The 27,961-nt window shown below is 38.3% G+C and overlaps 1 protein-coding gene across 1 annotated transcript in view; it reads right to left on the bottom strand.

Moving 5' to 3' along the window:
* The window catches only part of PIK3C3 (phosphatidylinositol 3-kinase catalytic subunit type 3), a 161,715-nt gene extending 134,507 nt beyond the window's left edge, over positions 1–27,208 (bottom strand). The window contains exons 1-4 of the mRNA XM_061399575.1: positions 27,022–27,208; positions 23,954–24,142; positions 18,344–18,487; positions 5,346–5,475 (exon numbers count right to left, since the gene is read on the bottom strand). Of these exons, the coding sequence (XP_061255559.1) occupies positions 5,346–5,475; positions 18,344–18,487; positions 23,954–24,142; positions 27,022–27,089 (531 nt within the window). The 5' untranslated portion in view covers positions 27,090–27,208. The remainder of the gene's footprint in view (positions 1–5,345; positions 5,476–18,343; positions 18,488–23,953; positions 24,143–27,021) is intronic.
* Between the last annotated feature and the right edge of the window lie 753 nt (positions 27,209–27,961).

The raw sequence follows: 27,961 nt of genomic DNA on the forward strand, positions 1-27,961 counted from the left end.
AGGCCATTCTGGTATGATTGAAATCAAATCCCTTATGATTATATAATGGAAGTGACACACAGATGCAAGGAATTAGATCTGATAAAGTGAAGTAAAACTATGGATGGAGGTTTATAACACTGTACAGGAGGAGGTAACCAAAACCATCCCCAAGAAAAAGAAATGCAAGAAGGTAAAGTGGTTGTGTGAGAAGGCTTTACAAATAGCTGAGCAAAGAAGAGAAGCAAAAGGAAAGGGAGAAAGGGAAAGATACATTCAAATGAATGCAGAGTTCCAGAGAATAGCAAGGAGAATAAAAAGGCCTTTTTACAGGAACAATGTGAAGAAACAGAAAAACAGTAGAATGGCAAAGACTAGCCACCTCTTCAAGAAAATTGAGAGATATCAAGGGGAACATTTCATGCAAGGATGGGAATGATAAAGGACAGATACAGTAATGACCTAACAGAAGCAGAAGGGATTAAGAAAAGGTTGCAAGAATACACAGAAAAACTATACAGAAAGGGTCTTAATGACCCAGATAACCACGATGGTGTGGTCATTCACCTAGACCCAGACATCCTGGAGTGTGAAGTCAAATAGGCTTTAGAAAGTATTATTACAAACAAACCTAGTGGAAGTGATGGGTACCTAGCTGAGCTATTTAAAATCCTAAAAGATGTTGCTGTGAAAGTGCTCCATATAATATGTCAGCAAATTTGTCATACAATATGTCATACAAAACTCAGCTGTGGCCACAGGACTGGAAAAGGTCATTTTTCATTCCAATCCCAGGGAAGGGCAAAGTCAAAGAATGTTCAAACTAGCATACAACTGCACTCATTTCACATGCTAACAAGGTTATGCTCAAAATGCTTCAGGCCTGGCTTCAGCAGTTCATGAACCAAGAACTTCCAGATGAACAAGCTGGATTTAGGAAAGGCAGAGGATCTAGAGAGCAAAATGTCAACATTTGTTGGATCATGAGAAAGCAAGGGAATTCCAGAAAAACATATATTTCTGCTTCACTGACTACGCTAAAGCCTTTCACTGTGTGGATCACAACGAACTATGGAAAATTCTTAAAGAGATGGGAGTATCAGACCATCCTACCTATCTCCTGATAAACCTGTATGTGGGTCAAGAAGCAACAGTTAGAACTGAACATGGAACAACAGACTGCTTCAATACTGGGAAAGAAGTACAACAAGGCTGTATATTGTCACCTTGCTTATATAACTTATATGCAGAGTACATCATGTGAAATGTGGGGCTGGATGAATCACAAGCTGGAATCAAGAGTGCTGGGAGAAATATCAACAACTTCAGAAATTCAGATGATAACACTAAGGGCAGAAAGGGAAGAGGAACTAAAGAGCCTCTTGATAAGGGTTAAAGAGAAGAATGAAAAACCTGGCTTAAAACTCAACATTCAAAAAACTAGGATCATGATTTCCAGTTCCATCACTTTATAGCAAATAAAAAACGAAAAAGTGGAAGCAGTGACAGATTTTATTTTCCTGGGCTCCAAAATCACTGCAGAGACTGCAGCCATGAAATTAAAAGGAAGGAAAACTATAACAAACCTAAATAGTGTATTAAAAAGCAGAAATATCACTTTGTCAAAGACAAAGGTATGCATATAGCCAAAGCAATGTTTTTTCCAGTGTCATGTGCAGATGTGAGAGTTGGACCATAAAGAAGGCTGAGCACCAAAGAATTAATGCTTTCCAACTGTGGTGCTGGAAAAGACAACTCAAAGTTTCCTGGACTGCAAAGAGATCAAACCTGTCATTCTGAAGGAAATTAACCCTAAATACTCTTTGGTAAGACTGATGCTGAAGCTGAAGCTCCAATACTCTGGCCAACTGAGGTGAAGAGTTGACTCACTGGAAAAGACCCTGATGCTGGGAAAGATTGAAGGCAAAGGAGAAGGGGGCGGGAAAAGGTGAGATGGTTAGATAGCATCATCGACTCAATGGACATGAATTTGAGCAAACTCCAAATCAGGAAAGGAGTACGTCAAGGCTGCATACTGTCAACCTGCTTATTTAACTTATGTGCAAAGTACATCATACAAAATGCCAGGCTGGATGAAGCACAAGCTGGAATCAAGATTGCCGGGAGAAATATCAATAACCTCAGATATGCAGATAACACCACCCTTATGGCAGAAAGTAAAGAAGAACTAAAGAGTCTCTTGATGAAAGTCAAAGAGGAGAATGAAAAAGTTGGCTTAAAACTCAATATTCAGAAAACTAAGATCATGGCATTCAGTCCCATCACTTCATGGCAAATAGATGGGGAAATAATAGAAACAGTGAGAGACTTTATTTTCTTGGGCTCCAAAATCACTGCAGATGGTGAGTGCAGCCAAGAAATTAAAAGATGCTTGCTCCTTGGAAGAAAAGTTATGACCAACCTGGACAGCATATTAAAAACAGAGACATTACTTTGCCAACAAAAGTCCGTCTAGTCAAAGCTATGGTCTTTCCAGTAGTCATGTATGGATGTGAGTTGGACTATAAAGAAAGCTGAGGGCCAAAGAATTGATGCTTTTGAATTGTGGTGTTGAAGAAGGCTCTTGATGGACTGAAAGGAGATCTAACCAGTCCATCTTAAAGGAAATCAGTCCTGATTATTCATTGGAAGGACTGATGCTGAAGCTGAAACTCCAATACTTTGGCCACCTGATGCAAAGAACTGACTCAATGGAAAAGACCCTGATGCTAGGAAAGATTGAAGGCAGGAGGAGAAGGGGATGACAGAGAATGAGATGGTTGGATGGCATCACCAACTTGATGGACATGAGTTTGAGCAAGCTCCAGGAGTTGGTGATGGACAGGGAAGCCTGGCATGCTTCAGTCCATGGGATCGCAAGGAGCTGGACACAACTGAGCGACTGAACTGAACCAGGAGATACTGGAGAACAGAAGAGCCTGGAATGCTGCTATCTATGTGGTGAGAAGGGGACGACAGAGGATGAGATGGCTGGATGGCATCACTGACTCGATGGACATGAGTCTCAGTGAACTCCGGGAGTTGGTGATGGACAGGGAGGCCTGGCGTGCTGCGATTCATGGGGTCGCAAAGAGTCGGACACGACTGAGCGACTGATCTGATCTGATCTGATGTGGTGGCAAAGAGTCAGACACAACTTAGCGACTGAACAACAGCAACACAACAGCAACAACAATAATAATATATATAATAAAAGCATAAAGTGGTTTTACGTTCATCTTTGCTGTAAGGATGTTTTAAGAGTTTATATGATCCTCCTCTTCTATGAATCAAAGATGTCAACTATAATACAAGTTATGACAGAAATTTTGAAATTTTACATGTTCTTTTATATTTATTGGTATTTATGATACTTGTTGATATTTATTTGTAAGGTTGGTTACCCTAAATTTACTAAAAGTAAAATTTTCATTGCAATGACTAAATCGTGAAAAGCAAAATTTCTACTATAATCATTCAATTAAAGTCATAATTTAAAAAAATAAATAAAAAATAATTGGGAAAAAAAATTAGGAACATATGAATAGAAGCCTATAATTTTTTTAATATGAAAGAAACAAAGTGGATGCACTGTGCAACTACATATCTTTATATTTCTTGACTCAGCCATTTCTCCTCAAATTCAGCATTTTGTTATTACATGAATCATAATATTCATTCTCATAATGAATGCTGTTCTTAAAGACAATTTAAGGTTTTCCTGCATTTGAAATACAAGCTTATAGCTTATTAATGAGGTGATTCTGATACAATTTCTATTATTCACAGTTTATAAAATTCAGAGAGTAGCTTCAATAAAATAGCATCACTAAGATAAATTCTTAAAGAGAAAGTATACATATGAAAAGTGTAAGCGGTTTCCTATATTACATGTAAGAATGTCAACAAAATCTCACCATGAGTAGCTGAACTGAAAGCTAAGTTTTATTTATTATGGAGGGGAATAGTGCTTATGGAGGACAACAGCAATTTGGTCAACATGCTTATTAAGAAGCTCTGATACAATTTTTCCATAACAGAGACATATAAAAAGACAGAATAAACTTGAAAAAAATTACACTGAAGCATAAAGCTTAGACACTCCAAGTGCTTATTCTTTATAATTAGGATTTCTTCCACATGTAGATTGAGGCAACAAGTTGTAAAATGTTTGGCACCAAAACTTTCACCAGACGTTCTAGAGTCATCCATAACTAATAAGATCAGAAAGGAAAACTACATGTAAAAATTAAAGTCTCATCTCTTAACTAAAGAACTGTAAAAGGATATTTAAACAATATCTAACATAGTACTTTTTTTTTTGCCTTACAATATTATGTTTCACACGTACAGCAAAGTGATTCGAACGAAACATGTTTGTGTACACTTTTTCCAATTATTGTCCAACACAGGTTATAACAAGATACTGATCACTTTTTCCAATTATTTTCCACTACAGGTTATTACAGGATATTGAATATAGTTCCCTGTACTGTTTGCAGCAATAGAGACACAGATGTAGAGTACGAACATGCAGACACAGCCGGGGAAGGAGAGTGGGACGAACTGAGAAAGCAGCGCGGACGTGACACACCACCATGTGTAAAACAGACGGCTGGTGGGAAGCTAGTAAGTAACATAGTACTTTCTGAACAGATATTCACAAAATAAGTTAAACTGTTGTGATTTAAAAAAAGAATTTAACTTAAAAATACAAAAGCTAAAGGAAAACACTTCATTAACACAATTCTGAAAGAAAAAGGTAATAACTCAGTTTACAAAAAGAGGAGTATGGTGGAGTGAGGGCAATTTAAACTAGCTAGTAAAAGAAATTTTCATTTTCAAACAGTATAAGAATCTCCAGCATGTAATAACACATGCATCTTTCAGATTATGTGACCAAAAAAGGGAGGTGATCATCCTGAAAATATCACCAAAAGCTCTATGTTTTCAAATCCATTGGAGTTTCAGACACAAAAAGCAATATATTACATGATTCTCTTTACATGAAATATCCAATACTGGAAAATCCACAGAGATAGACAGTAGATTAGTAGTTGCTAGGGGCTGGAGAGAGGAGAGAACAAGGAATGACTGCTAATGGGTACATGGTTACATTTTTGATAAAAATGGTCTAAAGGTAGAATGGTAATGAATGCACAACTCTGTGAATTCACTAAAAAAAAATCACTGAACAGTACACTTTCCAAGCGTGAACTTTATGGTACATGAATTATATTTCAATAAAACTATTATTAAAAGATTGAATTTAAATTAAAAAGTAACCTCACAGAATTCATAATGTCAATTTATACAACAGATTATCATTTAAAGCTTTCCACCTGTTTCAGTAATTTCTTTTTTACCTTGGCAAGGCGACTCATCTGATCCTCTGAGAGAGTACTGCTTGTTCTGCCAGGAGTTTTGGTGGGTTCTGATCCATCTGCTTCCACGTTAGGCCAGACTTTCAAGTCATGCATCCCTTGGCGAAACATGCTAGGCAAAAAGAATGTTCAGGACAGAATTAATTTAGTTCATTATGGGAAATTTTAGATTTCTAAATAGAAACAATTCCAGCAAGCCTCCAGTGGAATATAAAGCAATTAACCAAGCAACTGAATCCACGTAGCACTGTTTTTCACATACTTCTTTTTTCCTTCAAGCAGTTAGAACTATTATAGATATTCCAAAGGTAGAGTGCAAAAAGAGAAGCATCAGGAATAGGCTACACACACTTCATCACTTCAGTGGAGACCTTAGAAACAGAAACCAAATTTCTACCCAGAGAGAGAATGTCACATTTACATCAAATCGAAACTAAAATTAAAATAATTACATAACTTGCCACTTTAAGTGACAATTCAGCAGAGTATTAATAGACAGTGGTGTTGAACAGCTGGGATTTGGATCCCTGCTGTGCCAAATGTTACTTACAAGACTTTTGGTAAACTATTTAACATCTCTGTGTTAGCTTCCTCATCTATAAAATGAGACTATAAAGAGTAACTGTGTCTCACACAGTTAGAAATATTAAATAAACCAGTACAAGTAACAAGTACTTAGAATAGTGCCTATCATATAATACGAACTCAATAAATATAAGCTACTATTTTCCTTTTCGCTGGGCAGAGGCTTATTTTTCTCCTGTCTTCTTTTGCATAAGAGAGATGTCTAAAAGGGAATACAATACTGTATTCAAACAAGAAAAAATGCCCATGTCTACAAATCAGAAATTTAACATATCGTCAGAATTCAGACTGAGCTGGATGATCCTACTTTAAAGTGAAAGACTGTATCACTTTGTCACGCTTTTGCTTCCTTCAAAAGCTATCAAAGAGGAGTCGGGATGGCAGAAGAGAAGGACGTGGAATTCATGTCTCCTCACCAGGACATCAAGACTATATCTATAAATGGAACAATTCTCACACAGAGTACCTACTGAACATTAGAAGAAGACTCTGAACACCTAAAAGGACAAGAAAAATCCCCTCAGAGTGGGGCAGGAAAAAAGAAAGGAAAAAAAAAAAAAGAATCATAAAAGGGACCAGCAACCCTGGGGGGAAGCTGAAGGTAAGAAGAGGTTCTTGCAATCAGAAAATCCCCTCATGGTGGGGAAATCTGCGGGGACAGAAAGGGACCTTCGGAGGATCAAAGAACACGGTGGACCATCTGTGAAAGGCAGGACAAAGTAAGAACTGTGCACACGGTCTGTACTGCAGCCTTGCCAGCCCAGCCTGAGTCACGTGTCTTCTGTCAAGAGGAGGGCTGGGTGCTGGAAAGTGGGGTTTGGAAATGGACCCAGGAAGGGGACAGCTGGTGGCTGTGAAGAGAGCCTGAATGGACAGCAGTAAGGAGTTCAACAACTGAGAAAGTCTGCAGAAGAAGGCCAGGACACCACAGAAGCAAGGCACCACTGCTGAGTGGTGAGCAACAGGCGGGGCTGTCATTTTAATCCCCATCCCCACCCACCCGCTTCAGCCTGTACAAGCACTGGGAGGTGCACTCATCTGAGTAGGCTCACCCTCCACACACACCTCAAGCCAAGGTCTCCTCTGCCAGGATAGGCTCCAGCATCCTGAGCATCGTCCATCCCAAAGCCTCCTTCAAAATCAGCCCTGGGTGCCACTGACCAAGACAGGATTTTGCCAGTGCTGGTGGGGGCTGAGAGAACTGAATACAAAAATGTGGGGCTAAGAGCACAAAGGTGAAGGAATTCCAGCTGAGCTACTTCAAATCCTAAAAGATGATGCTGTTAAAGTGCTGCACTTAATATACCACCAAATTTGGTAAACTCAGCAGTGGCCATAGGACTGGCAAAGGTCAGTTCTCATTTCAAACCCAAAGAAAGGCGATGTCAAAGAATGTTCAACCTACCGGACAACTGCATTCATTTCACATGCTAGCAAATTATGCTCAAAATTCTAGGCTTCAACAGTACATGAACAGAGAACTTCCAGATGTTCAAGCTGGATTTAGAAAAGGCAAAGAAATCAGAGATCAAATTGCCAACCTCTGACGAATCATGGCAAAAGCAAGAGAATTCCAGAAAAACATCTACTACTGCATCATTGACTACTTAAAGCCTTTGACTATGTAAATTACAACAAATTGTAGAAAAGTCTTAAAGAGATGGGAATACCAGACCACCTGACCTGTCTCCTGAGAAATCTGTATGCAGGTCAAGAACCAACAGTTAGAACAAAACGTGGAAAAACAGACTGCTTCAAAATTGGGAAAGGAGTACGTCAAGGCTGTACTTGACAATATAGGTCAAGTACAATACAATATATGTCAACCTGCTTATTTAACTTATATGCAGAGTACATCAAGATAAATGCCAGGCTGGATGAAGCACATGCTGGAATTAAGACTGCCCGGAGAAATATCGATAACCTCAGATATGCAGATGACACCACCCTTAAGGCAGAAAGTGAAGAAGAACTAAAGAGCCTCTTGAGGAAAGTGAAAAAGAGTGAAAAAGCTGGCTTAAAACTCAACATTCAGAAAACTAAGATCATGGCATCTGGTCCCATCACTTCATGGCAAACAGATGGGGAAACAATGGAAACAGTGACAGACTTTATTTTCTTGGGCTTAAAAACTACTGCAGACGATGACTGCAACCATGAAATTAAAATATGCTTGCTCCTTGGAAGAAAACCTATGACAAACCTAGACAGCATATTAAAAAGCAGAGATATTACTTTGCTGACAAAGGTCCATATAGTCAAAGCTATGGTTTTTCCAGTAGTCACGTATGGATATGAGAGTTGGACCACAAAGAAGGCTTTTGTTGTTATTCAATCACTCAGTTGTGTCCAACTCTTTGTGACCCCATGGACTGCAGCACTGGAGAATTGATATTTTCGAACTGTAGTGTTGGAGAACAGTCTTGAGAGTCCCTTGGACAGCAAGGAGATCAAACCAGTCAATCCTAAAGGAAATCAACCCTGAATATTCATTGGAAGGACTGATGCTGAAGCTGAAGCTCCAGTAGTCTGGACACCTGATGTGAAGAGCTGACTCACTGGAAAAGACCCTGATGCAGAGCAAGATAGAAGGCAGGGGGAGAAGGGGACAACAGAAGACAAGAAGGTTGGATGCCATCATTGATTCAATGGACAAAAGTTTGAGCAAACTCTGGGAGACTGTGAAGGACAGGGAAGCCTGCTATGTTGCAGTCCATGGGGTCGCAAAGAGTCAGTCACGACTGAACCAGAGAACGGATGTGGAGAGAGGACTGCTGTTGACCCTGAGAATACAAGAAAGAGAACAGGAGTGTGAGGCCCCGAGTGGAACGTCCCTAAAGGAAGTATGGTTTGCCTAGGAAATGAGGCACCACTGTTGACTGGCATGTGGAGTGGGGGCGTGGGGGGTGTCACTGTCCCCACATGCCAGCCCCTGCCTCCAGACACCTGGAGGGACTCCCACCAGAGTAAGCATGCCCCATTCTGTTACCCAACTGCCTGCCAATCTCCACCACCACAGGCAATTCACACACACCCCAGTGTGGCTGCACAGCCCTGTGGGCCTGAGTAAGTCTGCCTCAGTCAGCCACTGCTTTCACTCCCTTTTGCATGGGTGTAGAACAGATGCCAGAAGGGGGTTTACATGCAGAGCTGGGGCCAACACCAAAGCTGAGCCTCAGGGGCTGTGCAACTAAGTTAGAGGAATGAAATCTCCAGGTAGCTGGACAAGCCTCAGACTAAATCCCTGCGATCGGTTTGGTAAACCCTGCATCTGTGGGATATCTGAATAGACGAGTGTCCCACAACTGACAAGAGTCTAGCTTTAGCAGCAGTGGACTTTGAGAGAAAGTAGTACATGCAGAAGTTGGGCCAGGTCAGAGTCTGGGGTGCAGCAAAAGCAGTTCTAAGACGAAAGTTTATAGCAATACAGTCTCATCTCAGGAAATAAGTAAAATCTCAAGTAAACCACCTTAATTTACACCTAAAGCAACTAGAGAAAGAACAAACAAAACCCAAAGTATAAGGAAAGAAATCATAATGATCAGAGCAGAAATAAATAAAATAAAGACAAAATAACAGAAAAGATCAATGAAACAAAAAGGTTTTTCTTTAAGAAGATGAACAAAAATCAATAAACCTTTAGCCAGACTCATCAAGAAAAAAGTGAGCGGACTCATATTTATAAAATTGGAAATGAAAAAAAGAGAAGCTACAACTGACACCGCAGAAATACCAAGAATCATAAGAGACTACTACAAACAACCATATGCTCCAAATATGGACAAACTGTCAGAAAGATAAAACCTTCCAAGGCTGAATCAGGAAGATACAGAAAATATGAGCAGACCAATCACAAGTACTGATTGAAGCTGTGATTAAAAATATTCCAAAGGCCAGGGCCAGACGGCCTCACAGGGGAATTCTATCAAACACTTAGAGAAGAGCTAAGACGTATTCTTCTCAAACTCTTCCAAAACACTGCAGAGAGAAGAAAACTCCCAAGCTCATTCAATGAGGCCACCATCACCTGAATACCAAAACCAAACAAAGGTATCACAAAAAAAGAAAATTACAGGTCAGTATCTCTGATGAACATACATACACAAATCCTCAACAAAATACTAGTAAATAGAGTCCAACAGGACATTAAAAGGATCAGATGCCAGGATCAAGTACGCATTTACTGCAACCTAGCCAACAAAGATCCGTCTAGTCAAGGCTATGGTTTTTCCAGTGGTCATGTATGAATGTGAGAGTTGGACTGTGAAGAAAGGTGAGTGCCAAAGAATTGATGCTTTTGAACTGTGGTGTTGGAGAAAACTCTTGAGAGTCCCTTGGACTGCAGGGAGGTCCAACCAGTCCATCCTAAAGGAGATCAGTCCTGGGTGTTCATTGGAAGGATGGATGTTGAAGCTGAGACTCCAATACTTTGGCCACCTGATGGGAAGAGATGACTCATTTAAAAAGACCCTGATGCTGGAAAAGATTGAGGGCAGAAGGAGAAGGGGACGACAGAGGATGAGATGGTTGGATGGAATCACCGACTCAATGCACATGAGTTTGGGTGAACTCCAGGAGTTGGTGATGCACAGGGAGGCCTGGAGTGCTGCAGTTCATGGGGTCTCAAAGAGTCGGACACGACTGAGCAACTGAACTAAACTAAACTGATTGCAGGGATGCAAGGATTCTTCAATATATGCAAATTAACCAAAGTGATCCACCACATTAACAAAGTGAAGAATAAAAACCATGTAATCATTTCAATAGATGCAGAAAAAGCTTCTGACAAAATTCAACCCATTTATGGTAAAAACTCTCCAGAAAGTGGGCAAAGAAGGAATCTACCTCTATATAATAAATGCCATATATGACAAAGCTACATCAAATATAATTCTCACTGGTAAAAAACTGAAAGTATTTCCTCTAAGAACAAGACAAGGGTGTCCACTCTCACCACTTTTATTCAACACAGATTTGTAGTCCTAGCCACAATCATCAGAGAAGAAAAAGAAATAAAAGGAATCCAAACTGGAAAAGAAGTAAAACTGTCACTGTTTGCAGAAGACATAATACTGTACATAGAAAATCCTAAAGATGCCCTCAAAAAATGACTAGAGCTCATCAATAAATTTAGTAAAGTTGTAGGATACAAAATTAATACACAGAAATCTCTTGCATTTCTGTACATTAACAATGAAAGATTAGAAAGATGTATTAAGGAAACAATTCCATTTACCACTGCAACAAAAAAAAATAAAATACCTAGGAATAAATCTACCCTGGAGGCCAAAGACTATATGCAGAAAACTGTTAAGATACTGATAAAAGAAATCAAAGATGACAAAAACAGATAGAGATATACTATGTTCCTGGATTACAAGACTCAATATTGTGAAAATGACTATACTACCCAAAGCAATTTACAGATTCAATGCAATTGCTATCAAATTACCAAAGACATTTTTCACAGATGAGAACAAAAAATATTACAGCTTATTTGGAAACACAAAGACCCTGAAGAGCGAAACAATCTTGAGAAAGAAAACTGAAGCTGGAGGAACAGTAAAAATAAATAAATATATAAAAATACAAAAAATAAAATCTAGACAGTAAATTAAAAAGCAGAGACATTATCAAAAAAAAAAAAAAGATGTATGGTACTGGCACAAAACAAGAGATCAATGGAATAGGATAGAAAACCTAGAGATAAACCAGCGTATTTATGGTCACCTAACCTAAGACAAGGGAGGCAATACTATACAATGGACAAAAGACAATGTCTTCAGTAAGTGGTGCTGAGAAAATTGGACAGCAGCATGTAAAAGAATGAAGTTAGAACACTACCTAACACTGTACACAAAAATAAACTCAAGTAGATTAAAGACCTAAATATAAGGCCAGATACTATAAAACTCTTAGAGGAAAACATAGGTAGAATACCCTTTGACAGAAATCATAGCAAGATCTTTTTGGACTCATCTCCTAGAGAACTGAAAAAAAAAAACAAAAATAAACAAATGGGACCTAATTAAATTTAAAAGCTTTTACACAGCAAAGGAAATAAAAAACAAGATGAAAAAACAACCCTCAGAATGGGACAAAATATGTGTAAATGAAGCAACTGACAAAAGATTAATCTCCAGAATATACAAACTGCTCATGCTGCTCAATACCAAAAAAAAAAAAAAAAAAAAAACAGGGAAGGAAGACCTAAATAGACATTTCTCCAAAGAAGACATACAGGTAGTCAACAAACACAAGAAAAGATGCTCAACATCACTAATTACTAGAGAAATGCAAATTAAAACTACCATGAGGTATCATGTCACATTAGTCAGAATGGCCATCATCAAAAAATGTACCCTGGACACGGCGTGAAGAAAAGAGAACCCTCTTGCACTGTTGGTGGGAATGTGAACTGATACAGCCATTATGGAGAATAAGATGGAGGTTCCTTAAAAAACTAAAAACAGAACTACCATATGAGCCAGCAGTCCCAGTACTGGGCATACCCAGAGAAAACCATGATTCAAAAAGATATACGTACCCCAGTGTTTACTGCAGCACTATTTACAACAGCCAGGACATGGAAACAGCCTAAATGTCCATCAACAGAAGAATGGACAAAGAAGATGGAATACAATGGAATATTAGTCATAAAAAGGAACAGAATTGTGTCATCTGCAGAGATGCGGATGGACCCAGAGACTGTCATACAGACTAAAGTAAATCAAAGAGAAAAACAAATATCATATCTCAATGAAGAATCAAGAAGAATGGTAAAGGTCTTATTTGCAAAGCAGAAACAGAGACACAGACATAGAGAACAAATGTATGGATACCAACAGGGAACGGGGTGGGGTAGGATGAACTGGGAGAGTGGCGCTGACATATATTCACTACGATGTATAAATTAGGTAACTAATGAGAGCCTACTGCATGGAACAGGGAGCCTAACTTGGTGCTCTGTGGGGACCTATATGGGAAAGAAATACAAACAAGAGAGGATATGTGTATATGTATGGCTGATTTACTCTGCTATACAGCAGAAACTGATACAGCAGTGTAAAGCAACTAGCAATAAAAATGATAAATTTTTTTTTTACATAAGAAAACAAGCTACCAAGAAGACCCAGAGTAGAGGTTGAACAGACTCATAAAGGAGCTCTGGGTAACTTTTTAAAATGCACTGCACAGATAGTCTTCTGTTAGTGTGTTCTCTCTTAAGTGTTAATAAGGTCTTTCAAACATTATAAAGTCTATTCAAACATACCCTCAAAGCTGAAAGGGCAAGTTGTCAATTGCAATGGAAAGACTAAGACTAAAAGTGTGTGTAGGTGAGCAGGCAAATCCAAAAACTTCTACATTAAATAATTTTCTTAACGAGGTACATATTGGATATATTGATACATTCTTACTATCTTTAAAAACACTGTATTTAACTGTATGTGTGATGTGCCTGTGTGTGTATGTGTGTTAGTTGCTTAGTCATGTCCCACTCTTTGCAACCCCATGGTCTGTCCATGGAACTTTCTAGGCAACAGTGCTGGAGTGAGTTGCCGTTTTCTTCTCCAGGGGATCCTCCCAACCCAGGGATTGAACCGGGATCTCCTGAATTGCAGGCAGATTCTTTACTGTCTGAGCTACCATGGAAACCCTATTTAACAGTAAAGTGAAAGTCAGTCATGTCCGTCTCTTTTCGACCCCATGAACTATACAATCCATGGAATCCTCCAGGCCAGAATACTGGAGTGGGTAGCCTGTCCCTTCTCCAGCGGATGTTCCCAACACAGGAATCGAACCGGGGTCTCATGAACTGCAGGCGGATTCTTTACCTACTGAGCTAACAGGGAGGCCCTATTTAACTGTAAAAGGGTTACATAAATTTTTAAACAATTATTATCTTTATATTACCAATAGAAAATTTCTTAGCAGATTTTCCTGAGATAATAAAGAGGATTTTCACTGAATATTATGTAATGTATGTAAGTAATGATGCCATAAACATTTAAACTGGGAACTGTAAAGGATTGCTATAAGCTCATGTGCAGTATAAGATTAAGGACCAAATGTTTTAAAAGTTTCTAAGCCTGGTAATAAACAGGTAAATATCTAGCAGCCATATCTGCAAAAGCTTACTATATAAGCCCAATACAAAATGTATGAAATGGTTGTTAAGAATCAAAACTCTCAATATTTATCTATTATGTTAAAGATAAAAAAAAAAAAGTTATACTATTAAAGAAGTACTTTATAAAGTTTTTGGAGAAGGAAATGGCAACCCACTCAAGTATTCTTGCCTGGAGAATCCCAGGGACAGAGGAGCCTAATGGGCTGCCGTCTATGGGGTCGCACAGAGTCGGACACGACTGAAGCGACGTAGCAGCAGTTATAAAGTTTATTTTCTTTCCCTTTCAACTGAGAGAGATTCAACATCCAGCAGACCTTCTTAGTCTCCAAGAAACTGGGTACAGTGAGGTCATAATTCCACTTTCAGTGAATATCCTTAAATGTACCTTCAGAAACAGCAAAAGGCTTCCCTTTCTTCTCTCCTTTTCCTTACCCCTCAACTGAATAGTTTGGCTAAACTTAACTAAGTAAAAAATCAGAACATTTGGCAGGATGTTAGTTTACTAAATGATTTAGGTGCCTTGGGATGGACCTGGAAAAGAAATTTAAGGATAGAGGACATGGAGGATGGGGTGATGCCAAATGATTCAAATGATCAAGTGAACATCTTACTTTCTTTTAACACTAATGGCACCTTTGCAGATGGACACAGGAGCCTGGCGGGCCACGGTCCACAGGGTCACAAAGAGTTGGACATGACTGAAGTGACTAAGCAGACACAAAAATTCCAGGTGACAAATCAGAAGATGCTCAGTGGATTAAGTCCACTTGGGAAATTAAGCCAAACCAAGGCATTTTAAGCCAAATTAAGGCATTTTGTAAGGAGCTTCCCTGGTGGCTCAGACAGTAAAAAATCTGCCTGCAATGCAGGAGACCCAGGTTTGATCCCTGCATTGGGAAGATCCATGGAGAAGGGAATAGGAACCCAGTATTCCCTGGGTTGCTATATATATACTCCAGTATTCTTGCCTGGAGAATTCCATGGACAGAGGAGCCTGGCAGGCTACAGTCCATGGGGTCGCAAAGAGTTGGACACAACTGAGTGACTAACACAACCGAGTGACTAACACACACACACACACACACACACACACACACACACCCCCCAAGGCAGAAGAAAACAGTACAGCAGGATCACCCTCAGACATCAGCAAAGGACCCAGCAACAGCTGCTGCTGATGTTCCAGCTCCCGGGGCCAAGCCACTACAGAAGGAACTGCCTTGACTTCAGAACCCACATTTGCAAAAATCATCTACAAGAGAAATCTATGGTCCTTTGCCAATTCAACCTAATGATCAATCCATTCTTTAGCTACTTAGAAATCTCATAAGCTAGATTTTCAAAATGAGGACAATTAGTTATTCTAGCCATATCCTAACACATCTTTCAATTAATTAACACTGTTTTCCAAGAAGTACTGATTCATACTGACTCAGGTATACAAAACAGATAATAGCAAATAGCAAGTCCATACTAGGCCTATTTCAGGAACAAGAGTGGGGTAGGTGCTATATCACTGCTTAAGAAACATTTGAGGAAGCAAAGGTCTAAAGCACCATCTCCCTAAGTCATGAGAACTGTGGTGGCACATGACATGATTCTTAAGGGTACGTGGAAAAAAACTTTGCACAGGCGTCCTCCTGAGGTCATCCAGAAGACTCATGCTACTTTCTCACCATGAGTGTCAGCAACCCCACACAGAAAGCGGCTGTGATCCAGCAGTACAAGCAGATGTCTGCACTCTGCTAAAGCACCTGAAACATCCTGAATGTCCTATTCTTCCACAATCCAAAGATACACAGAAGTCCAATATCCAGCGAGAGAATGCCTGGGCTTGTCTCCACTGCAACCCAATTCCCCTTCAAGGAAAGGCCCCAAGACACACAGAGAAAAAGGAGTCATTTTAATTTCATAGAGCTTCTCAGAGTTCCTTTTTCTGAGGTGCAGCATCAGCCTAGAGGGAATAGTAGGTGATCTAGTATGAGTTATTACAAACACACATACACACAATGATTACTGATTTCATGTACTTCGTCGGTCTGAGTTTATTTGGCCGTAGGCAGGTTACTGTTCTTAAGAACATTTAACCAGTAAAACTACAGTAAGAGTGATAAATCTTTTTTTCTGTATGGCAAACAAATTTCACCCTCATAGAGACAAAAAGAAACAAACACTTTGGGAAAGGAACAATACTGATTTTGTAATATGTCCATTCAACTATAACATGTCATTTTATCAAAAACTATGTTTAAAACTGGAGGCCACAATATATCATGCTATGTCTAAAGTACTGTTTCTGCATGGATTTCAATAATAAATAATTCATTACTAAGGAATCAAGCTATTCTAAATGGAATTACATCTCAATTTTATTCCTGAGATGAAATTTTTCTGAGACACCTTATTTCTGAATAGAGAAATTCAGTATTATAAGATTATCAATTTTTCCCTGTAATTCACATATTAATTCAATCAGTTTCCCAACAAAATAACAGTGAGTTTTCCTTTCAAAATTAAGTAAATATTAAAATGTATCAATACAGAGAATATTCAGAGAAATTCTGAAATGACTATTACTGAAGATTATCCCTCTCCAACATTAAAACATTTTATAATTAATAGTATTCAAAACTAACAAGAATAGTTCAGAAATAATGACAGCTAATATTTACTTAGTACTTCTTAAGCACATTACTGTCTTTAGGAATTTATCATCATAAACTATTCTGTGAGGTAAATACTATTACTATGATTTCATTTTACAGAAAAGGAAATTGAGACATAGAGAGATTAAATAACTTGCCCAAGGGTACACAAATAATAAGCAAAATTATATATAGTGTTAAGGTGGTATTGTTGTTTAGTTTCAAAGTCATGTCCAACTCTTTTGCGACCCCATGGACTGCAGCCCACGAGACTCCTCTGTCCATGGGATTTCCCATGCAAGAATACTGGAGTGGGTTGCCATTTCCTTCTCCAGAGGATGTTCTGACTCAGGGATCGAACCCAAGTCTCCTGCATTGGTAGGTGGATTCTTTCCCACTGAGCTACCAGAGAATCTAAGAAGCAAAAGAGCCAGGTTTTGAACTCAGACAATCTAGTTCTACAGTCTGCCTTCCTAACTACCATCAGCTTATAAAAAGCTGCTAAATTCAGTATCATAATTTAAGATTCATGAATTGCAACTGAATAAGCAATAAACAAATATGTGACAATTCAAAATGTCAAGCAGGAAAAACAATATTTGTAACATGTAACACACAAAGGGCTAATTTCATTAATCTACAAAGACTTCATACACATTAAGAAGAAAAATGACAACTCAAAAAAGGCAAAGAATTTTATGGAGTGTGAATTATACCTCAATTTTAAAAAAATGGGCAAAGGATATGAAAATGCAATTCACAGAAACATAAACACAAAGAGTAAATGAAAATATCATAATATGATCACCTTTGCTCGTATTTTATGATGTAAAAATAGGCAAAAATTAAGAAGTTTGATAATATCTAGATTATGATCTCTATTATTTCATACCAAAAGGGACTAGAACTTCTTTCAGACTCCAGGTCTGGGGCAAAAAATTGCCCAATAGAAAGAACAGAATGTCATCTCTCTGTTCAGGAGAAAAGGTATAGAGAAATAACACCCTTCAGGACTATCATGTTTTTGGTTTTGTTCTGGTTTTTTCCCCCCCATAATAAACCTCTATCAATATTACCTGTAAATTTTTAAAACCAAATTTAACTTGTCTATCTTAATCATTACCATTACAGCAAAATCGGAGAAGGCAATGGCACCCCACTCCAGCACCCTTGCCTGGAGAATCCCATGGATGGAGGAGCCTGGTAGGCTGCAGTCCATGGGGTCGCTAAGAGTCGCACAGACTGAGCGATGTCACTTTCACTTTTCACTTTCATGCATTGGAGAAGGAAATGGCAACCCACTCCAGTGTTCTTGCCTGGAGAATCCCAGGGACGGGGCAGCTTGATGGACTGCCGTCTATGGGGTCGCACCCAGCTGGACATGACTGAAGCGACTTAGCAGCAGCAGCAGCATGGCAAAATAGTGTATTAGTGCTTTTTAATCCCGTTAAATGTTCTCTTTCTCATTATTATGACAAAGTAGAAAAACCCTATAATAAAGCAGTTACAGTATATGCCAAATTGTCTTCCCCCCTGCCCCTAAAAATAAGGTTCCAGCTTTCAATGACTATTTCCTACCAAAAATCACAGCATTCCCATTAGGAGAAGAAAATGCTTACCCGTATTTTCCAAACAGTGAAACTGTTGTCCCTCCCACTGGCACTGCTTTTCCTGGTCCATACACATCCCATATTGTCAGGGCCACTTGGGCATTCCTGGGCAGGTCAGGGTATTTCACAGGCAGTTTTAGCCATTCATTCCAGCTATGAAAATAAGGTAAACAAAAACATAAAGCTAAGGACAGAAAATGAACACAGACATATGTGTATAACTTTCTTCTAAATTAACAAATCATACAAGAAATTTGATTCAGAGAAAATGTACCAAAGATTAGTTAGTAGTACAAAAACTAACATGGCACTTAACCTCAATTTTGCTCTAGGCAAGTTCAACTTCAAATACAGAAAAATCTGTATTTTACTTCACTTCACTTTATTGGACTTTGCAGATTCTGCATATTTTACAAGTTGAGGTTTATGACAGCCCTGCATCTAGCAAGTCATGGGCACCATTTTTCCAACAACAGCATTTGCTCATTTTGTGTTTCTGTGTCGTATTTTGGTTAATTCTTGCAATATTGCAAACTTTTTCATTATTGTTTTTATGGTGATCTGTTGTGATCTTTGATGTTACTACTATGACTCACCGAAGGCTCAGATCACAGGAAGGTTTTAGCAATAAAGTCATTTTTAATTAAGGCACATATATTGTGTTTTTAGACACAATGTTATTGCATACCAAAGAGACTAATAGGATAGTATAAAGGCCATTTTTATATGCATTGAAAAACCAAAAAAATTACTACAATATTTGCTTTATGGTGGTGATCTAAACTCAAACCTGCAGTATCTTCAAGGTATGCCTACAGAACACGTGAAAAAATTTTTGTAAGACAAAATTCATGAAAAATAATGCTGCTAAGTCCTTTAATCAAGAAACTCAGACATCAAAAATTTACTATATAGCACTGAGTACTATAATCAATATCTCATACTAAACTATAATGGAAAAGGATTAAAAAATAATACAGATATATACATATGTGTATGTATGATAGAATCACTTTGCTGAATATCAATCACACTTCGATTTTAAAAAAAGGAGGAAGAGACAATATGACTAAGACACAAGGCTATAATAACAGTTCCCTGGTGACTCAGTGGTAAAGAATCCACCCTTAAGCAGGAGACATGGGTTTGATCCCTAGGTCAGGCAGATCTCCTGGAGAAGGAAATGGTAATCCACTCCAATATTCTTGCCTGGGGAATCCCACAGACAGAGGAGTCTGCCAGCTATAGTCCACGGGGTTGCAAAGAGTTGGACATAACTTAGTGACAAAAACAACAACAAATAAACACCTGGGAAAACATTTAAACCTGTTAGAACCAAACTTGTTTTCAACCAAACCATGTTTTTTTTTAATGTAAGTATCCTCCAGAACAGCTTTTTATCAAGAAAAGAAAGAAATTAGAATTATTCATGTTATACTCAAAATATGCTATATACAGTCCTATAATATACAGCAGTATCTCAATAAAGCAGAAGAAACCACCAAAAATTCAAAGAGGTCAAAGGAGACCATCCAGTAACTTTGTAACATGAAGAAGTTACTAGACTGCTCTGGACAAACATATGACAATTTTTTAGGTGAGATTTTTCTTTCACTCACGTTATTTATTAATATCAATAATGTTTAACTATTGTTTTTTAATGCTTTCAAAGCATATTTGTACATATGCTTTCACTAAGGAATGTTTGTTCTTACTAACAGTAATGACAGCACAGCTCTCCCATTTTTTTTTTTTTTCATTCTCTATTCACCTCTGCAAATTTTCTTCTGCATTCAAACTTAATACTTGATTTATCTGATCATTCCCACTCCCTTAAACAAGAGATGACTTTTAAAATCCCCAAAGAAAACCATGCAAACACACAAAGTAATATCCAGCAGACACACAGAATTGGTTCTTCTGTTTATTCAAAATTATTCTCAAAGGGCATATCGGAGTTTAGGTCAGATACACCCGCATCATTAAGAATCTAAACAGAATTTTCATAAATTTAAAGAATAAAACATTTACATCCACTATATTATAGAAAAATTAGAGATGGCTACTAATTTAAAGGAAACGCTAAACGACCTTAAATCTTTTTCTTCTACAAAGTTCTTAAAAAAATAAAACACATGCTTTAAAAAGCCTTTCTTCACTACAGATAAGCTTAAAAAAGTAAATGAATTTATTTATTTACTATTCACATGATGGGCCAGACTGAAAAGGTAAATTATAAGCAGTGTTACCTTATGCCAACGAACAAACCACAGAGATTAGTTTACACAGGCTAAAGTTAAAAAGAAAAGTCAGTGACACTATCCAAAAATGAGCTGTAAAAATACTCACCTCTATGTTCTGTCCTTTGACTAGGAGAAAATAGATAAAGTTGTTCAGTCAAGTCAAACTCTTTGCAACCCCATGGGCTTATATACAGTCCATGGAATTCTCCAGGCCAGAATACTGGAATGTATAGCCTTTCCCTTCTCCAGGGGATCTTTCCTACCCAGGGATCGAACAACAGGTCTCCCACATGGCAAGCAGATTCGTTACCAGCTGAGCCACAAGGGAAGCCCAGGAAATAACACTTAAGAGCAAGTAATCATTTGCCTCAAACCTTGATCCATCCAACTCCAGGTCCTCACACCTCTTTAAACTAAAGCAAAAACACTTTAACCTGTTTTGCATACTGAGCTTCTACAGAAGATTTCTTTTGAAGAATGAATCTGCAGCTAAAAAATAAGTTTGAAAACTGCTCAAGATAGTCCAGAAATTATGGAAAGATTTGGTGAGACATTAAGGAGCTGTGTATTCAAAATTTTGTTCTCTCCCTTCCCAGGCATCATCCCTTCCTCCTGCCCCAGCTCTGGTTGTGGTGATTTAGTCACTAAGTCAGGTCCAACTCTTGAGACTCCATGGACTGTAGCCTGCCAGGCTCCTCTGTCCATGGAATCTTCCAGGCAAGAATACTGGAGTGGGTTGTCATTTCCTTCTCCAGGGGATCTTCCCAACCCAGGGATCAAACTCAGGTCTTATGCACTGCAGGCAGATCCTTTCTCATCTGAGCCACCAGGGGGACGTCCCAACTCTAATTAGGCCTAAATTCATCTGGCAACTTGCAAATGTTCCCAGATTCAAAGCCCTATTCTGGATGATCTAATGTCCTATCATTAACCCCACTCCCATACATCACTGTACTAATTCTCTAGTCTGATTAATACACTCCAAAATCCTAACTTTCTAATTTTAAAATTGTAGGTCTATATATAAAACCATTTCAAATCTTCCACATGACAAAACAGAATATAAATTTTTAAAAAAGTTTAAACCACTGGCAATGCAAAATAATATTCATATATTTCATATATATGTAACATAAACATTTGCAGCATTTCATGCCTAAAATTGATGATTTTACCCTAAGTGTAAAGGAAGTACAGGTTCCCTCACTATGGGCTCTTTTATTATTGGACAAGACAGAATAGAATACGATAGACGAGACTTGATCAATTTTGAATGAATTCTTCATTATTTGAACTCGTATGACTCACTATTAGAAAACTCTGAAATCAGATTTAGACAACTTAGAATTTCATCCTACCCAAAAATACTTTCTCTAAATACAACTAAGGAAATGCAAAAATTAAGATAGCAAGAGATTCTTTCATAATATAATTTATTTTCCCCACAGAATACGTAATTCTTCTTTTAAGTAAGTGCTTATAGAAAACAATGGCTGTATAAAGTTTGCCTTTATTTATTTTAGAAGTACAGTTTTTGTACTGATGAATTGGTAAAAAAATTCAACTGTTAAATACTAAAGAGCAGGATGCACAAAATCTGCAAGTGCTTCCCCTAAGCCCAAAGTATATGTATATTTAAAAGAAAACAAAAGCCTCACTACCCAAAATGAGGTATTTTCTAAATCTATTTTCTTCACAACTGTTTTAAGCCTTTTAATAATAATAATAAAAAAAGCCATTCTAGGTATTTTAGAGTACCTTCTTAGCCTCACAATTTAAAAAATATAAATTAAAAATCTCCAATGTGAAAGAGAAAATATGAAAGTTTTTAAATCCTTGAAAATGCATAATACATAAACAATGCACAGAGGAGTTGGTAAATGGAAGGAAGAGGAGAAAGATGCTAACTTCCTTATAACTGGGAATTTGCTTTTGCTCTAATTTTTTTTATTGCCGAGGCATGGTACAGAACCATCATACAATTTTCCTCAAAAAAGTGGAATTCACCATAAATGTTGACTTTATAGACCCAAATTTCTGGTTTTAAGCCTTTTTGGGGTCACAAGCCACCTCAAAAAGTCTAATAAAAGCTTTGAGCTGTCCCTGTAAAAACACATAAGACACAAAACACTCTGCATAGAATTTCAAAGTTTCGTAGATTTCGGGATTCCAATTTAAGAACCTCTGATACAATTTAGGAGTTTGGGTGGATTGCTTTAGGTGCAATAATGGTACTGTAGCTATGTTAGAGACACACAGAAATATTTGAGATGATACAATAATGGAATTTGCTTCAAAATAACAGTGAAATAAAAACAGTGGCCTTGAGGTAATAATTAACGAAGCTAGGAGACAGGGCGCTGGAAGTTCATTACATTATTCTCTACTTCTACAGGTCTGAAATTTTCCAGAATAACAAGTACAAATGCATTCACATATTTGTGCGTGCGTGTGTGTATGTGTGTGCGTGCGTGCAGCCACAAAAAATACTAAAAAAAAAAAAAAACACATCATGAAAATAGTTAGTTTCCATGCAGACAGATCATCAGAGCTTAATTTCTGAACTCTTTAGAAAATTTTTCCCAGTCTGCCAGGCCACATTTGGTTAAAAAAAAGAAGTGGGGAGAGGGCTGCACCCTCAACAGCACAGCTTGAGAGTCCACGTGGCCATCCCCTGTCCTCCATGAATACTAAAGGTATAAATTCCTTCCTAGAGAGGCACACAACCTGCTTATCCTGTACCAAGCCTACCAAGGTACTGAATAAGACTCATGGGTCAAACATTAAAACTACACCATCACTCTATCAAAAAAGAAGTGTCAAGAGGTTTTATTAAGGACCTACAAGAAAAACAGGAACTTCATATTCACTATATTTACCTTCAATACCAACAATGGCCTGCTAATATATCATGATTAATAAACCAAGAACTTTAAAAAATAAAGTTATTTAAGATAAACATCTGATCCAGATGACAATACATCTCTCTCTCTCTCTCTCTCTCAAGATCTGAATTTCAAGTATCAGTTGAAACATCTGACTATCCAGTAGTATTTCTGTGTTCAAGGGCACAGAATGGGAACAAATGTAGAGATGTGTTTTTGGCTTGGGTCATTCTGTGAATCAGTCAAGTTCTTATTCATACAAAAATATTTCAATGTACTCAATACAAACATAAACTCACTTCCACCTCAATTAGTTATAATACTGCTATGTATAACAACTTTTATCTGAGTAGGTTCCTACTTGATCTACGGTTATAGGTACTAAATAATTTTAATTCCTTTGGTATCCCTTCCAAATAAGACTTTAAATATCCATAAAAAAAAAATTGGAGAATAGTTAGGAACCCACCATATGCAAGAAAACAACTTACTTCCATCTTGTACTAAACGCCTTGTAGGAGGTTCTTACTGGCAAAGCCAAAGGCTTCCCTTCTGCAAAAACTTGGCAAGTAACATAGAGGTCTGAACATGTTTCTTGATACAGTCCTGAAAACTTCAACATCGGGTCTTCTAGAACGGCTTTGTAACTCTTTTGTTCTCTCTTCCCTTCCAAACTTCCTCTGAAAGCATAAAGTAACATTTAGACACATTTTTTTAAAACAAACCTAACAAATACTAAGAAGACTTAATGGTTATGCCCTAGTAAACTTATGCTACCTCAACATTTTCCTATAGATAAAACTAAAGTCTAAAGGTCTCTTAAAATCCTAGCATACCATGTCCTATTTTCATCAACATACTTCTCTATTTCAGGCTTCTTAATTTTAAACCCTGTCATCAACTGTTAGATCTATCTTTGAGATGTCACCAGCTCTCCAAGCACTAATTTTTTTTAATTTCAAGTTGACCACTTATTCCCATATTCTTTCAACAACATTTATTGTACTCAGCATAAAGGCCCAGCAATGAAAGACAAGATAAACAATACAGTGTTACAAGAAAATATTACATCCTTGCTCTGGGGAGAAAACTTACTGTTAACTGCATACTTTTTTATACTTTCAATTTATTTATTTTTTTTTACTATGTAGATGTATTATCTAGTCCATTTTTTAAATTAAGAAATACAGTGTTTTAAGTCATAAAAAATATGCATAAGATTATAAAAGAGATAGGAACATTGCTTGGAAATTAAGATTACATCATACACTGTGCCAGGCATTTTATAGAGACTTTCCTACTTACTTCCCACCATCTTACCATTTTATAAATCATGAAGCAGAGACTCAGAGATAGAATTCATTATTGAGGATCACAAAACAAGTAACAAAGCAGACAATAAAAACCACAACAGAGGAGGCCAAAGCCAGTATTTTTCTGATTACAGAAAAATACATCAAAAAGTCTCAGGAACACCTTGGAGGCAGGGGCTGCCTGAAATGAGCTTGAACAATACACAGGAGATGAAGAGCTACAGGCAGGAAGTCATCCCAGAATTAAAGGACACCATATATGGCAAAAAGGTAAGACTGTGTGTCCGGGGAACTACAAGTTGGTACAGCTAAAGCATAAAGCTCATGTGGAGAAGAAGCTAGAGATGAGAATCAAGGGGAGGCGGACAATGAAGCTAAAAAAGTAGCCACCACATTCAGTGCGGTGTCTGCAACAAAATGAACATTCAAAAATCTGTTCATTGAACAATTTGAAGTGAGAGTACTATGATCACATTTGTGTTTATGATACTTTGGCAGGAGTGTAAGAATGTAATGGAGAGATGGGATTGAAAGCAAGATCAGTTGGAAGACTTTTTATCAAAATTAAAAGGAAAAAGACAGATTAAGACTAGGGCAGTGGGCTTTCTAGGGGACATGGATCAAAGATACTGAGCAGGTAGATTCAAGGCAACTTGTGAATGATGAAACAGAGGTGAGAGACGGGTGTCTGTATGACTCCTTAAGACTCATTTTCTATCTTAACCAATTCAGTGAATAATGTTAACAGTCACCAAAATAGAGTGAGAGAAGATTAACATTAAAAGGGCAGGCTAATGATGTGCTCCGTTGTGAACAAGTTACTTCTAATGTGTTTTGGAACACCCAAAATGACCATGTCTTGTGGGCAGTTCGATATTCAACTATGGCACTGAGAAACGGGACATCAAAGTGCAAATTATTAAAATGATAGAAAGAGATGAAAAGACCTGGGGAAAACAAAATTTTTAAATTTACTACTCTTTGATTTTATGATCCTAAATTGATACTTCCTGTCGTCTCCAAAATCAGTCTCAGAAAATAAAAGGTGGTTAGGACTAAATTTTCTTCAAAATACTCAATGCATCTGTTAATAAAGGGCCAGTTTTTTTTTAATTTTTTCCTTTTAATGTCCAAAAGTTTCAAACAAATAAAAAATGCATTCATATACCCAAGAAACACTGAGACGAATGGGACTGAAGGAAAGTCCTTTACCAGATGATGGCAACACAGGTCCTATATAAGCATCTATCTGTAAAAACTACTTTAAATGGGTGTGTCAAGCATTACAAAGGTGCAGTTTGGTTGTTGATATATTATTCTTACTGCCACCACAAAATCAAAAGTAAAGGACTTATCAGAGTCTGAAGTAACTTTCAGAAACAATCATTCAAGGGAGCATCTAACAACTGAGAAAATATAAGTGTGCAGCCCTTTGCCCAAAGTACATTCGTTAAATACTGACTAAAATATGGTGAATGATGTTAGATAAATAACTTGTGATAATTTATGATCGTTTTCACACGTGAAAATGTATCTAAGAGACTGCTAATGGACATAATTTCCAACTTGGTCCTAGCTGTTCTTCATCTCGGTTCCATTAGTGTGGTCTCAAGACGTCATGTCCTGGACTTCAACTGTATGCCTCAAGACTTTCCTGCGAAGATCTCTTCTCATATATTCTGGTCCCTTTACAACCGGAACCCTCCTCACCTTTGACTGACTTCCAGCTTCAGTAGCTGAACAATAATAACTGACTGTTCCTAAGATTCAGTCTAAGCCTCTCTCACCTCTCATGTTTTTAGTACTATATCCAATTCTCAGCTACTTTATCTGCCCCTCCGTAATTTCTTCAGTCTCCATTCCACCTTCCAGTCCCGTTTTAAAGTAATATCTTCCAGTTACAACGGCAGGACGACGATTTAACCAAGACTTGATTTCTCTGTAACATGAGACAGTAATAATCCCACAAAAGGTTGCTGTGAATAGCAAACGCTTTCTGGAAAACAAACCCTCCGGAATTTACGGACTTACTCCTACCGCTGTCTTTCTCACGAGATCGCGCCCTCGGCCTTCCCGCACGACCCCTCTCCGACCTCCAGTCCACCTCCGCTTTCCCGGCTGCAACCCTCTCGGCCGTGGCCAGGCCGACCCCCAAGCTAAGAACCATCTTCTCTCCCCAACCCGCAGGCCCTTGCCGCCCCGCCTCAGCCTCGGCAATCCCCATCCCCGTCCCCGGACTCTCTCACATTTTAAGCTGCACGTTGATGTCCAGGTCACAGCTGTAGACATAGTGAAACTTCTCCGCTTCCCCCATGGGACCACCAAGTAACAGGTACACCTAAGGCCGAGAGCACGGCGCTGGGAAGCGGCTGAGGCTGAACTCGCAGAACAGCACAACACAGGCGCTTCCGGTTCCGCCTCTCGGCCCTGGCGCCGCCAATCCCTGGCCGGAGCGCGACCGTTTGCGGCGGAACTGCCCGCCCCGCCCATGCGTCCTCCTGCGCATGTGCAAAGGGAGCAGCCATCTTGCTTGAGTGCAAGCAGGATTCCGGAAACGCAGTGTACTCGGTTACATTCCAGACTTCCGGTATTCCCGCGGTTTTGTTTTCGATTTTTTTGTTTTCAGAAAGTAAGAAACTGTCTTTTGATTCGGATCTATTCTGAAGTCAGACCAAAAGGAAATTCAACTCAAAAAGAAGTCTAACAACTTTCATTGCCTGGAGGTCAACCAAGGAATAAGCACAAGGATTAGAGATTTACCAAGTGTAAATTTCAGTGGCCGTTCCAAAACCTGTAGCTTAATCACGTATTTGCTCTCTCAAGCAAAGATTTCCTCTTTCTGTTCTAAAGAGTGGAGAAAGAACTAAGCAAAGATCAAGGAAATCTGGCTTTACGCTATTTTGATTAGAGTGCTTGTGTGCTTGTTTACCGCTGGATGTTCTCAGACCCAATGTACGCTTGAAGACCTATGGAACCTAGAAACATCCAATAACAAGTCTAGGACTCAGAATTCTGACCTCTAAACTCCTACAATGTTTATTTTTAGTATATAAAACTGTAATGGAACTGTAATCACTTCCAACTAGAACCAAAGCTCTTGGCAAGAGCAGTGTGTCCCTTGGTGCCTAATAGACTTCTCTGGTTGGTCAGATTACGCTAAAGAATCCGCCTGCGATGCAGGAGACC

Source organism: Bos javanicus, chromosome 24 (assembly GCF_032452875.1).
Source record: "Bos javanicus breed banteng chromosome 24, ARS-OSU_banteng_1.0, whole genome shotgun sequence".
In the NCBI taxonomy this organism is placed as follows: Eukaryota; Metazoa; Chordata; class Mammalia; order Artiodactyla; family Bovidae; genus Bos; species Bos javanicus.